The sequence below is a fragment of the Pituophis catenifer genome, unplaced genomic scaffold, assembly GCF_029215685.1.
Source record: "Pituophis catenifer annectens isolate HBS135680 unplaced genomic scaffold, rPitCat1.0.hap2 SCAF_1, whole genome shotgun sequence".
NCBI lineage: Eukaryota > Metazoa > Chordata > Lepidosauria > Squamata > Colubridae > Pituophis > Pituophis catenifer.
Window position 1 is genome coordinate 92,482,784 of NW_027256881.1, and position 13,910 is coordinate 92,496,693.

General features: G+C 34.5%; 1 protein-coding gene across 2 annotated transcripts in view; it reads left to right on the top strand.

Annotated features, from left to right (window-relative positions):
• PTPRK (protein tyrosine phosphatase receptor type K) overlaps positions 1 to 13,910 on the top strand; it is a 376,839-nt gene that overhangs the window by 345,966 nt on the left and 16,963 nt on the right. Inside the window, exons 17-24 of one of the 2 annotated variants that reach the window (XM_070932720.1) lie at positions 59 to 243; positions 2,423 to 2,510; positions 4,363 to 4,439; positions 7,292 to 7,328; positions 8,511 to 8,608; positions 9,069 to 9,185; positions 11,294 to 11,463; positions 13,707 to 13,842. In XM_070932720.1, the coding sequence (XP_070788821.1) occupies positions 59 to 243; positions 2,423 to 2,510; positions 4,363 to 4,439; positions 7,292 to 7,328; positions 8,511 to 8,608; positions 9,069 to 9,185; positions 11,294 to 11,463; positions 13,707 to 13,842 (908 nt within the window). The remainder of the gene's footprint in view (positions 1 to 58; positions 244 to 2,422; positions 2,511 to 4,362; positions 4,440 to 7,291; positions 7,329 to 8,510; positions 8,609 to 9,068; positions 9,186 to 11,293; positions 11,464 to 13,706; positions 13,843 to 13,910) is intronic. The other variant, XM_070932721.1, reaches the window with a different exon arrangement.

Genomic DNA, 13,910 nt, shown 5'->3' on the forward strand with positions numbered 1-13,910 from the left:
TATTTCAGTTTCGTTGTTGCTGAATACTCTTCCATTCTTTGGGCTCTTATAACCACAGATGAAAACCACAGTGCAACAGCAGAGTCGAGTCGTCTATTAGATGTGCCTCGTTATCTCTGCGAAGGAACGGAATCCCCCTACCAAACTGGCCAACTGCATCCTGCTATCAGAGTAGCGGATTTGCTGCAGCATATTAATCTCATGAAAACATCTGACAGCTATGGCTTCAAAGAAGAGTACGAGGTAACAATGTCAGTGGTTGCTTTTTTACCTGACCTAGAGCAGAGAGTTCCTTTGAGAGTAAAGCTTCTTAATTGCAAGGAGAGAGAGTTCTTAATTACAAGAGCATGAAAATGAATATTTCATGGGGTTACGTTGTTTTAAAAGATAATTTTCCATGTGCCATGAATCAGTGGAAAATTTAAAAGCATTACATGTGAACCAGAGAGTTGCAAAGAGTGAAAAGTGTCAAAAACACACCTTCCTCGTACAGATATTCCTCCCTTTTTAAGGACAGATTTTTCCCTCAACATTCCCATGCAGGTATTATATAAACCAAATCTTACATGCAAAGGTCATTTGTTGAAAAGTTTCCCTTGGAAGGCTCTATATGCAGCATCAATACGTATACATTGCCAAAAAAAACCCCCACCCCAATCTTCTTTGTCTATTTGATTGATTGATTGATTTGGACATTTATTGGTAGCTTTTTATAGCCACCCTGATCAAAAGACTCTGTAAGTTACATGATGTTAAAAGAGAAAAAAAAAAACACAGCAGATAAATCAACCTTCTTTCCAATTCCTACTCCTAAGAATTGGAGGGGGGGGAACCTGTCTTTTAAGATATTTTAAAACCATAATCTCTGGAGGTAAGGTATTCAAAAGTTTGGGGTGGGGGGATCCACAAAGAAGGCCAGATGTTTTGTCTATGTCCCGCTCCCAACCCTCACTTCAGAAAGTGGGTGGGTTAAGATGTTCCCATCATGTGATCAGATACAATTCTGGTGAGACCATTCATCCATGTATATGTGTTACATGCAGAGAGACCTTGGACAAGTTAGAATGAAAAGTGAATGACCTGTCTAGACCATACATAGATCCTTGAATCCTGATTCGGAAACACTGGTTTTATTCTTTGCTGATCAGCTAGTTTTATTTAAAGGAAATATGTATATACCTTTTAATATTTGATTTTGGTTTTTGCTATGTGAGTCACTAATTCATTTTATCCACATAAAACAAAGCAGGTATGACTTTTAAAAACATATTTTATTTATTTGTTTGTTTGTTTGTTTGTTTGTTCATTGTGTTACAGAGAAAGGCATTATACAGGATAAATACTACAATATATATTTTCTGATGGATCCATTAATTATATGGGAGATTAGTTAAAAAAAAAAACACCACACCTTGTTACCAGTAACCCCAAATCACTGTTACATAATTCCAAGCTCATATTGTACGCAATTTTCTCACCATGTAGTTGAAATTATTTTACGTTTTTATAACCTATTTTCAGTTGTTGACTTCAAGAAACGCTACATTTGCTTTTTATCATTGTGCTGGAAATACAGGTAGTCCTCAATTTATGAATAGTTGCTTAGCAACCATTCAAAGTTACAACAGGCATCCCTCCCCCTCACAAAAGAGACTTACAACACAGTTCCAAAGTTCTGACAATCAGTTCCACCCCTTGCAGTCATGTGACCATATTTTGGGCACTCAGCTACTGATCCACATTTAGAGCCTTTTGCAGCATCCGGTGTTCACATGGTCCCAATTTACAATGTTTTTGCTGAAAACTGGTGTTTGCCTCAAGTTTTGGACAAAAACAGCCCACCCCTTAATGACCATGTTGATTTGCTTAATGACCATCAGTAAAAAGATAAAACCAGGTTGGTCACATGGGTGACCCACTTTATGACTATTACATCCTATGACCATAATGAGCAGGCATAGGAGAGTTGTAAGTCGAGAACTACCTGTAATTATTTAATTAAGAAGTATATTTTTTTGCATGACTGTAGTTTAATCATTTTATTTACATCAGCAGTATTACTCAACCTCAACAATGTTAAGATTTGTTAACTTCAACTCTCAGAATTCCCCATTCAGCATTTTAAAATTGCTGAAGTTGAGAAACAAGGATATTAGGATTCATTTTTTTCCCCACCACAAGCCTTCTTGTGTTTTCTAGAACTTTTCAAAACTGCCAGGCACTGAGTTTGTTTCTGCCTGGCAGAATATTTCCATGTATTTATACCAGAAAAAGCTATATATGTGCTGATATCTAACTCCAGTAAAACGATCAAACTCAGAGAAACCAAGAACCCAACTGATGCTCTAACAATGTTAATGTAAAATGTGTCAGGATGAATAAAACGTTAAAATAAATATAAATTATCTCTTTATTTTGAAAGAGTTTCTTTGAAGGACAATCAGCTTCTTGGGATGTGGCCAAAAAGGATCAAAACAGAACGAAGAATAGATATGGGAACATTATAGCATGTGAGTTAAAAACAGATAATCATGAAGATGAGTGTGTTATATCGCTGATTGACAAAACCTAGACAGCCTATTATTATGTCTACCCATCCTACATAGTAGTAAGTGATGTGTTTCTTGGTGGTTAAAAATTGAAATATTTTTCCCTAGCCTTTGTTCATTGCTTTAACTACTCCATAGCATTGCCTCTGCCAATGCTGAAGAGATTCATAGACAAAGTTTTTGTATTTCCCAGAATCATAGCATAGAAGGGGCCTTGCAGAACATTTATTCCAGCCAATGTAGACACGCATGACAAATGGCCATTCAGCTCTCTTTTAAGCTCTTCGGTCAAGGAGAGTCCATAACTTCCCTAAATAGTCTGTTCCATTATTGAATGAGCTTTATTAGGAAGTTGCTCCTGATGTGCAAGCAAAATCTTCTTCCTTGTAAATCCATTGTTCTACACACTGCCTTCTGAATCAAGTGTGAACAATTTGGCATCTAAAAAATATTGAGGAAAGCTGTCATGCTTTACCAAGATTAAATATGGCCAGTACTATCAATAGTTCTTCATAAGTTTTTTCTTCTGGGTTCTTTGTCTTGGTTGCTTGTTTCTGGACATGCTGCATATTCTCAGTATCCTTGCTAAAATGCACAAGTAAACACAATGTAATTGTTGTCTAACCAACCCAGAACAATGAAGAACAATGATTTCTCTCGATACTGATGCTACATTTCTGTTGATGCAGCTTAGAATTACATTTGCTATTTTGAGAGCTCCATCATATATTTGCCCCTTGTTCAGCTTGTGTGATCCACCAAGCATGAACTGCTCTCCAGTATGGTTCACCTTTTTTTTTTTTTAATTTGATTTATATGCCGCCCTTCTCCGGAGACTCAGGGCAGCTTACAATGCATTAAGCAATAGCCTTCATACTTTTGTATATTTATACAAAATCAGCTTATTGCCCCCACAAACTGGGTCCTCATTTTACCTACCTTATAGAAAGGATGGAAGGCTGAGTTAACCTTGAGCCTGGTGAAATTTGAACTTACAGTAATTGCAGACAGCTGGTGTTAATCACAATGCTTTTAGTCTGCTGAGCCACCAGGCCCATTCCTATACCATACACAAATGAAGCACTTTGCATTTATCCTTGTAGAAATTATCTTGCTGGTTTCCATGACAAATTTGATTGTCATGTTTTTAACCCCTAATCCAAATAAGTATATAAATATATTTAGCAACACAAAGCCTAGAAAATAGCTGCCTGGTATCCAGTGGTGGGATTCAAGTAATTTAACAACCGGTTCTCTGCCCTAATGATTTCTTCCAACAACCACTTTGCCAAACTGCTCAGAAAGTTAACAACCGGTTCTCCTGAAGTGGTGTGAACTGGCTGAATCCCACCACTGCTGGTATCCCACTTGACACTTCTAGCTGGAGTGGAGCCACTGACATACCGTTTCAAAAGTAGCTACAATTGGGTCCATATTTCCCTTAGAAAAGAAACTCCGTTGGGATGCTGTCATCATTGAGAAAGACCTCTTGCAGTCTTTCTGTTCTTAGTGCTTTAAAACCAAGGCAGGTTCTAAAGTGTGTATATTCCTCTGTTCACTCATTTCATTCAATTGTTCCACAGGGTAGATACAATTTCTATTTTCTTTTGGCTCTAGCCTGCCGTGCAATTTTAGATACCCTTTGAGGTTCCCCCGGCATTTTTGAGCAGACTGGGAAAGGGTCACCAGCATTGCACGTCAAATGGAGGGTTTACCTTTTTCCTCCTTAAATAAGGGAACCTTTAGCCTTTACGTTTCACACTCATTTGTTTCTACTGTATATCATTCCAAAGACGAAACCCATTTTTTGCAGATGATCACTCCAGGGTGATATTACAACCTGTGGAAGATGATCCTTCTTCAGACTACATTAATGCTAATTATATTGATGTAAGTAGATTATATATCTTGCTTTTTTTTTCTTTCCATCTTCTCTCTGTGAAACATTTTTGCATGCAATTCCTATGAACTGAATGAGAGCCTTAATATTATGAACAAAATGTACACTTTTCCTTGTCCTCCGTCCTAGTACTCACTGACATTGTTGTGCTTTCTTTCACATCTGACTTTGATTTGGGCTGTAGATTTGGCTGTACAGGGATGTAAGTACCACTATATGTGAATAACAGCATCCTGTTATGACTATTTAATATAGTGAACATTCTCAGTTGCTTTACCGTTCTAATTTTTATTACTAGATATATGTGCATGCCTCATTAATGAATTTCATTTATATATCTAGTCTTTTTAATGTTCCTTTGTGCTCTTTTTCTTTTTCTTTTACCTACATTTTAAAAATATCCTTAGTCTTTTACAGTGATCATGAAAATCATTAGCTAAATCAATAAAACCTAACCCTTACAAGACTCATTTTTTGCTTCTTTTATTACTCTCTTTTTTTTGCATTGTTTAGTAATTTTTCTTTTGTATTCCATTATTTTTGTGTGAGAAGCTGGATAATAGAATATAGTGTGTTGCTCTTGAAAAGAAACCTACTGATGGCCTGAAAGGGATAAAGGGAGGGCTAGAGTTGTCTCCTGTTTTCAAATGGGATTCATTTGAGCAGTGGTGCTCCTCCTACTAATCCTTGACTCTCATATTTCTAATGCAAGACAAGAATCCTCCACTTGCAATAAAAATGAAAGAACAATAATAATGAGTTAAAAACAGTACTGAAGCTTACAGTTTTGGACAAATACAAAATAACATATGTGACCATGAAAGCTATAATGGAATAATAATTTCCCAGACTATAGTCAAAGCTTGTATTTTTGATCATCTAATTTAATGCAGAATTTCAAAATATCTAATGTGTGTAATCAGGACTGATGTACTTAGAAAATAGTTTTCTAGACAGGTGCCATTACTTGAATAGAGCAGTTATCACTCAGGGAGATACACCCACCAATAGTTTTAATAAAAAGGATTTCATAGCTACGTCCCTGATCATTCAAATGAATGCATGTGCAAGATTAAGAGAACAATATTGCTCTGTGTTTACAAGGCCTCAATTTTATTTCAGGATTCTGCTGAAAGCTGTCATCTAACTCCTTGAGGGTTTCATTTCTCTGCAAGAAAATGTTTTCTTTCCCTGTTGTGTAGTGCATTCTCAGGTTGATCTAGACTTTTGTAGGATTTTTGCCCAAGGATCCTGACTTGCATTTTGTCTTAGATATTATAGTTGTGCAGGTTTTAAAGGGCGCCATTAGTCAGCAGGACCTTAAAGTTGGTATATTTCATTTCATGGTATTTCCAACAGATATGACATGCATCTGTACTCCACATCACATGTTATATTTGAGTGCAGATCACTGCACAGGTACAACACACAACTCTCTGCTTTTCTGAAAATCTCAGGTTATTATGAGATTTGTTTTGGATGTTAAAAAACAAGGAAGCCATGGGCTGGTAGTAGCATTAGTGGCTAGTAATAGGCATTTCAATGCCATCGGCTCCTCAAAACAAAGTTAACATTTGCAATACTATACCAAATCCATAAGTCTCAATGATTTGTCTTCCTTTCAAAAATCAATCAAAAAATATGTCTTTCCTGTCAAAGAAGTGATGGAAAAACTGAAGAAGCAATGTTTTATATATATTGCTTTACATATGCATTTGTCAATAAGGCATCTTTGGGTATTCTTTTTCATAATAATTACATGTTCCTTTGACCAACTGAGTGCAATGTGTTTAATACATGAAAATTATACAATGCTGCTTCTAATCCTACCTTTAAGCCATAGAATCACGGAGGATAACATGTTTACATGTGCCAATACCATAGTTATTTGTTACGCTAATAAGACTAATTCTTTGCCTTCCCAAAATTCTATCATATAATTAGCAAAAACTTGATAAAATAATATTCATGAGATCCAGTAATATTTTTTTCTTGTTTCATATTCTAACCATTAACCAATCATGGTTAATTCTTGTTTACTTGATTTTAGCCAAGAGGTCAACAAATCCTTTTTTAAAATATATGTATATGGAATCCTTCCCTGCATTTAATAATTGTACTGTAGAGAAAGTTCAGTAATGGCACATATATGTGTGTTCATCTTTATATTATGTGTACACATTCTTAAATTCTAAACTTTGTTTTATGTAATTGCACAACATTGCAGTATTGCATGTAGATTTGCAATCTGTACACACATATACATTGTCCAGCTCTAATGTTCAGCCATTCTGCTTACTCATTATGGCTCCATTTTTTTTCTGGTGCATTCATAGTGAAAGTTTTTGCTAACGGCTTGGTTGTTTTGTGCTTAATATTTAAAATAACAAACAAAACTTTGTCAATCTGTATTTTTTAAGTGAAGGCAAATCTCATAGGTGCTTAGAACAATTTCATAGTTTTACTGAATTAGAACCAAAAACAAATTTGAAATTCAATAAATGACAACAGTTATGGATTTTACAAAGCAGGATGATTAGGAAACAATGAGCCACTTCATTTTGATGTACACAGTATACGTTTACAGCAACTTTTCGTTTGGTTCTAAGTGCCATTGTCCAAAAATAACACTTTGAAATCAGCTGGGCTTATTTCACATCCAACAATGCACTTCGATGTTCTGAAAATGGTTGAAACTACGTTGTTGAATATGGCTAGCCACTACTAGCCTAGTTGTAAAGAGTATCTAGGAATATTTTGGTATGCCTTCATTTTCCCTATTTGGTTTGATTTTTAAAACTTACAGACCGTTTTAAAAATCAACCTATATTTGTTTTTATAGGGATACCAGAGACCAAGTCACTACATTGCAACCCAAGGTAAGAGTTTGTGGAAAATATGTGCAGAACTGTAAAATTCTTAATAAATGTTGTAAATTAGGCATGATTTTCCAAAGTGCTCCTTTGGATGTCTATATCACCAGTACAGATAAAAAAGAGAGACAAGTTTAATCTCTATTTATGTGAATTTGGTGAGAGAGAGTCTTGTTTGTTAAGATAACATAAGTAGGCATTATTTAATTTCTGAGAAGTTTGGATTATAAATTAATTAGCATGCCTATTTTATTCAGTGAACTTTCTATCAAAAATGGGTGAAGAATTGCAGTGGGGAGGGATCCTGTTCAATTTCAGTGGTGTGATCTTGGAAAGAGGCTCCATGCCCTACAGAAAAGCAACCTTGGTCTCTGATGCTATCCAGTATCCTTTATCCATGCTGGCCAACCAAGCACCTTGGCATATACAGGACATGTGAACACTAGCTCTCTCCTGGTTGTGGCTATTCAGAAGCAGCATATTGTTCTTGAACCAGGATGTTAAGGCATGATGACTGATATCAATAATCCTATAAAGACTGCCTGTAAAAAAGAAATATTAACAAAAGCTGATGAAAACAAGACTTATGATACATGAGTACCAACATTCAAAATGGAGGGGCTGACACAGATCTGGGCTTATTTCACATCCAACAATTCTCACATTTTTCCAACATGGAGATAAGACAAAATGCTTGTTGGCTTATAATAAATGATGGTAATGGACAATTAAGTCAAATAATAAATATTGTGATAATCTTTAGGGCTGTGCAATGCTTCTTCAAAGTATACAAAGACTTTCTGTGTCCTTTTCCAGTATTATAAGTTCCCATTGGAAAGGATGAAGCTGATTTAAAGAGTTGCTGATAAGTACATTACACAACCTGAACAGTATGATTTTCCAAGTGTTAACGAGCCCATTCTAGAATTCCATTAATTCTCAGATATTGGGGGTTTTTTTGCACTAAAGCAGCTACAGTAGCTTAATCTTTATTTTGGCTTTAAAAAAAAAAAAACTAATAATCTGCTTTCGGTGAGATATTTCAACACTAATTATTAATGTGCAGAAGTTTTTGAAAGTTTACTGAAATCATTCATATCTGCTTTGAATACCTGACAGCTATTTTAAAGATAATAGCTTTACAGGGTTGTTTTTTTTAAATTCATTTATAAGCATTTTCTTTGTCAGGTCCAGTGCACGAGACAGTCTATGATTTCTGGAGAATGATATGGCAAGAACAATCAGCCTGCATTGTTATGGTTACAAATTTAGTTGAAGTGGGTCGGGTAAGTATCTCCTTAGAAACGCCAAACCACATTAAAATTTGTAGTTCCATTGCTACAAAAAACAGAAGCAAAATGGGGAAGAACAAATGCCAACCTTTAAGTGACCAATATAGAGCCAAAATTCAATACCTCTGTTTGCATGTCTGTAATCTGTTGTGGCTTTGGGTTGATAGAAAAAAATGTGAATGCAAGTGCATGTGAGCATTTGAGGTTTTTTTTTCTGGAAATCTGTTCATACTCCCGCACCATTTGAAGGATTAACTTCCCAAGAAATATATGGTTATTATATAGATAGGCATTTTAAAATGCTTATTCCACCCTTATTTTTTCATCATTTTTACCTGTATTTCCATTTATGAAATACAATCTACCACTAAATAAAAATAATGATGTGATGTGTATGATATGGTAATTCATACATTTCTTCATTTGAGAAATGTTTCTATCATGTTGATCATAGGTTAAGTGCTACAAGTATTGGCCTGATGACACTGAAGTTTATGGGGACTTCAAAGTTGCTTGTGTGGAAGTGGAACCCCTTGCAGAATACGTTGTCAGGACGTTCACCCTTGAAAGGGTAAATATTTATGGATTAGAGCTTCCTATTATTTAACTGAAAGCTGCTGTAAATTTATTACGCTGTGATCACCAGTAAGATTTATGTAACATATTCAAGCCATTCTTTAATCAGCCCACCACTACAACACCTGAGTTGTAACACATTCATTCTGCTATGCCTAAGATTTCTAAATTGTTTTCCATTCACACCTCTGTCAATTTAATTTCCCTCTTATTTTTTTTCATTGTATAAGCAGCATCTCAAATGTCTGTTAATTTTAATATCATACTAATTTTCTTGGTCATATTTTATGTCTTGTTATTTCACAAAAAACAAAATACTTTTTAAGTATTTTGCCGTCAGTTCAAACGTGTATCTGAGAATAATATCTGGCATATTCAACATGGTAAATAAACACAAACAACATGCCATAGTTTAGCAATCCCATCTGTCTCTCTTATTATCATACATACATACATGCATACATACATACATACGCCCTGACCACTCACCTTCCCTAAGGGCCTGAAAATCTGGCTCTGCCAATTGACTTGGGATCCCAATGGGAGACTGCCGCACTGGACATGGTTGATGGATTAATAACAGATCCCACCTTACCTCCTGCACACCTTGTTCCCTTCCTCTCCATCTTTTTACCATAACTTATAATTGTATTGCTATATGTATGATTTGTCTTGATTCATTGGTTTTAACTTGTATGCCGCCCAAAGTCTCCTTGGGTGAGATGGGCAGCAAATAAATTATTATTATTATTATTATTATTATTATTATTATTATTATTATTATTATTATTATTATTTCAAAAAAATTGTGATGCATTTTTGAATATTTAGTTGACTGAGTTTCATGTTTAATTAATAAAGATAATAATAATAGATATATACAGACATATACTATACATACACTTATTTATTCATAAATAATTTTAGTATCAGCTTTCTTGGATGATAATTTGCTAGGTAACCAACTTCAGGTTTCCTTTTGGGCATAGTTACATATAATTTAGACCTTTTCCTCAGTTATTTCACTGATTAATTACCAACACTTAATTAATCTTCCTTTATATATTATATGGTTGGTTCCTTATAATTTCAGTACAAAAAAAAAAGAGTTGCATTATAGTCAGATGAATATTGTTCCTACATTTATAGTCTTGTAATCTTATTTATAGAAAATGGATTATGAATTAAGCCACTTTATATATACCTTATTCAGACTTAAAAGAAAGCAAGATTTCTCCACAAGAAGAATTTGGTAACCTCTACCAAACCACAAGCTCTTTATTCTTTGAAATTGGGGAGTTCCAGATGCCTAAGTTAGCCTTCACCAATTTGATGTGCTATGTTAGGACTGAGATAAGATTCCCTTATTTCTTCCCTTGCTCCTTGTGGAAGTCTGGTTTAAAATCTGCTAGCATGTAAAGGGATGTTTTAATTCTGGTCTTGTCACCAGTGCTTTCCTTCACATATGTTTCTGGTTTCTTTATAACTGTAAAGCAGGAGTACACAAGCTTGAGGTTTTTGTCAAGGACACTCAAATAGCAAGGAACAGCAGGAACCATAGCAAGTTTTTATGATACATGGAACTAGACCATTATATTTTTGATTCCTGTTTCTAATCCTGAATATATTTCTCTCCATTTACGATATCTTACTCACCTGTATACACGTCATTGTTATACTTCACTTAAACATAAGGGCCTATCTAAACTTTAAATTGTTTTAGTTACCATTCTGTTTCAATGGAATCATAAGAGTTACTTTGACATTAATGTAGACTTCCAGACTATTTCTTTAAAGGCTGAACTTTTCTTTCTTAGGGAACTTTGCATATATTGTTACAATTTCATGATAACATACAATTGGCCTGGTGTACATGCAGTGTAAATATGCAATGATTAAAGTGTGATGAGTGCTATATTCAATTTTTTATTGGTTTTTTTTTAAGTAAACTGATTAAAATCAACTGAAGCTTGCATTTTTAGTCCTGTATACATTTTAACCAGTTTAAAACAAAAACGATCACCTTTTAAAAAATCAACCAAACTTACCGTAACTCATGAGATGAAAGAAAAATACTCTTGTTATTATTTTCCATTTTGACAGAGAGGTTACAATGAAATCCGTGAAGTTAAACAGTTCCATTTTACCGGCTGGCCTGATCATGGAGTACCTTACAATGCAACAGGCCTTCTTTCATTTATACGCCGTGTAAAACAATCTAACCCCCCAAGTGCTGGGCCTATTGTTGTGCATTGCAGGTGTGTAGAAAAGAGGTAGATGCATTTTCTATCATTCTTGATGTGTGCATGATCTGTCAAGTTTTGTGACGTGTTGTGGTGTGATATGGGGTGAATGGATCAGATGGCTTGACTTATTATTTCCAACTGACTCTTTTGACAGATAACTCCATGATCCAATTTCCAAGAATGTCTGATTCAGTTTCTGTGTTCTAAAGTTATCTGGACTGTTTTAAATACTACTAAGGCATAAGGTTGCTTTCGGTCAGTGTTCCAACCTGGAAGTCTCCATATGTAGTTAATTACACTATGAACTTGAGGTTGGCTTGAGGTTTATATAGACTACATAAAATAGTCTATATAAACAACAGTTTTACTTCTTAATAAGTAGGAAAATAATTCAAAAGAAGAAATATCTAAGTTATTGGTGAATCTAAACTTGCAGTTAATTATATAAAAGAAATTAAGCATTTTCTCTCATTGCTACTTTTTATCCTACATTGCAAGACCTACAACTTGCTTCTGAGAAGTATTAACATATTCCTCTGCAGGTAATAATAAACAATACTATTTTTTATTATTTCCTTCACTTATTTTAATCTTGTTGCAAGACCTTTGTAGTATCACATGCTTGGATTTTTTTAAAAAAAATATAGAATATAGTCTGATCTTATATACTAGAGTAACTTATTTAGTGGATATTTTTACTGTAATAGATAACCTTCATATTTTGGTTAGCAGGCTAGTTAAGTATGAGCTTGGATATAAGTGTTAAATGGATTGCTAGCTGGCTTTAAACCATATTCAAATAATGCTCCACATTAACCTAGAAGGAAGTATCAAATGAGATGTCACACACTTCCATTCTGGACATGTATATATAATGACATGGAGGTGGTTATCAAAAATTGATGGGCTAGGTAAAGAGAATTTAAAAATATCTTAAAAGTTTAAAGAAATTGGTTGGAAACAACGGAATGAAAATTAGTTAATCAAAGGTCTTATTCAGAAATAACAAATCAAATAGACACCTAGACTGAGAAGGAGGATTCAGATTGAAAAAAAAAATAAAATGGGACAATAAGGACAATCCAGGGACTGTCCGCATTTTCTTGACTAACAAGGCAGAAACCCTGTAGAAATTTATTTCCCAGAACATGAAGTCTGAGAGTAGGTTGGCTATAGCAAAAACATGAAGCCATTATGAAATAATTCCCAGGACTGCTGAATATCAAATGCGAATTCTGTTTATATCAACCTGTGTTCAGATTTCTTTTGCCAAGAAGCAAAACTGTTTTTAGTAGGAGATAACATTTCCATCTGTTTCTTGTTTCACTAATGGCCTGACCTGATATCAGATTGCTTACTTTTCACTGAATGAAAACCAACTTTCACAGGATCTAGAAACTAAGTCCTAGGAAGAGGAAAAGTTTTGCTTTGCTTTGAAGAGGAAGATCCCTTCAAATACTTAAAAGGACATCACACAGAACATTAATACTGTACTTTTGTTCTAGATAGGAAGGCATGGAATAATAGTAACTGATGTTAAATGGTCAGGGCAAGTTGAAGGTAGAACTAATTCCCCAGAAGGATAATTTGTTTCCCTACACTGGCAGTGTTGAAGCAAGTTATCTTGATTTTGATTGGGACATGGAACCAGACAATGAGCTAAATGGTACCTTCCAACTGTATGAATTATGAATTTAGCTAAATATATGCCACAGTTCTACGTGGGAATGGCTGTTGGAAAACAAAACTGTGATCAGATGCAATCTGTTTCGAAAGACTAGAACTTTAGAGATTTTTTTTTTTAAATAGAATTGGTCCCATAATGAAATGCATGCTATAAATAAATGAACGAACAAAGCAAAACAAAAATCAGCCTTTTTAATTACTACTCTCAGAATCAGCTTAGTGAATATTTTATGAATAAGTTATCCTTGTTGAAAACTTATTGAAAAGATTTCTGCTGGAAATGTCTGTGTCGGAGAGAAATGAGAACAGTGCAAGAAAACTGTATAAGTAATATTAATATGTGTCAACTTAACCAATTCTAAGCAGGAGATTTTTTTTTCTGCTTTGCAAAATCATTACAGTATGTTCAGCAATAACACTGAAAATGTCTATGTAATTATGTCTTTACGTTAGCTAAAAACAATTCCACTTTCACAAAGTAAAATACTGGATTTTTTTAGAACATAAAATTAGACATTAGATTGCTGATTTATTTGGCTGCTTGTAATTTTTTTAAAAAATGTATGTTTTCTGATTTACTCTAGTGCTGGAGCTGGCCGAACTGGATGCTATATTGTAATTGACATCATGTTAGACATGGCAGAAAGAGAAGGTGTTGTAGACATCTACAACTGTGTCAAAGCCTTACGTTCACGCCGCATCAACATGGTACAGACAGAGGTATTGTGCTGTTATGAATCAGTGGTCCAATTCTCATGTGCATTTTAGTCATTTGCCTTAAAAAATAT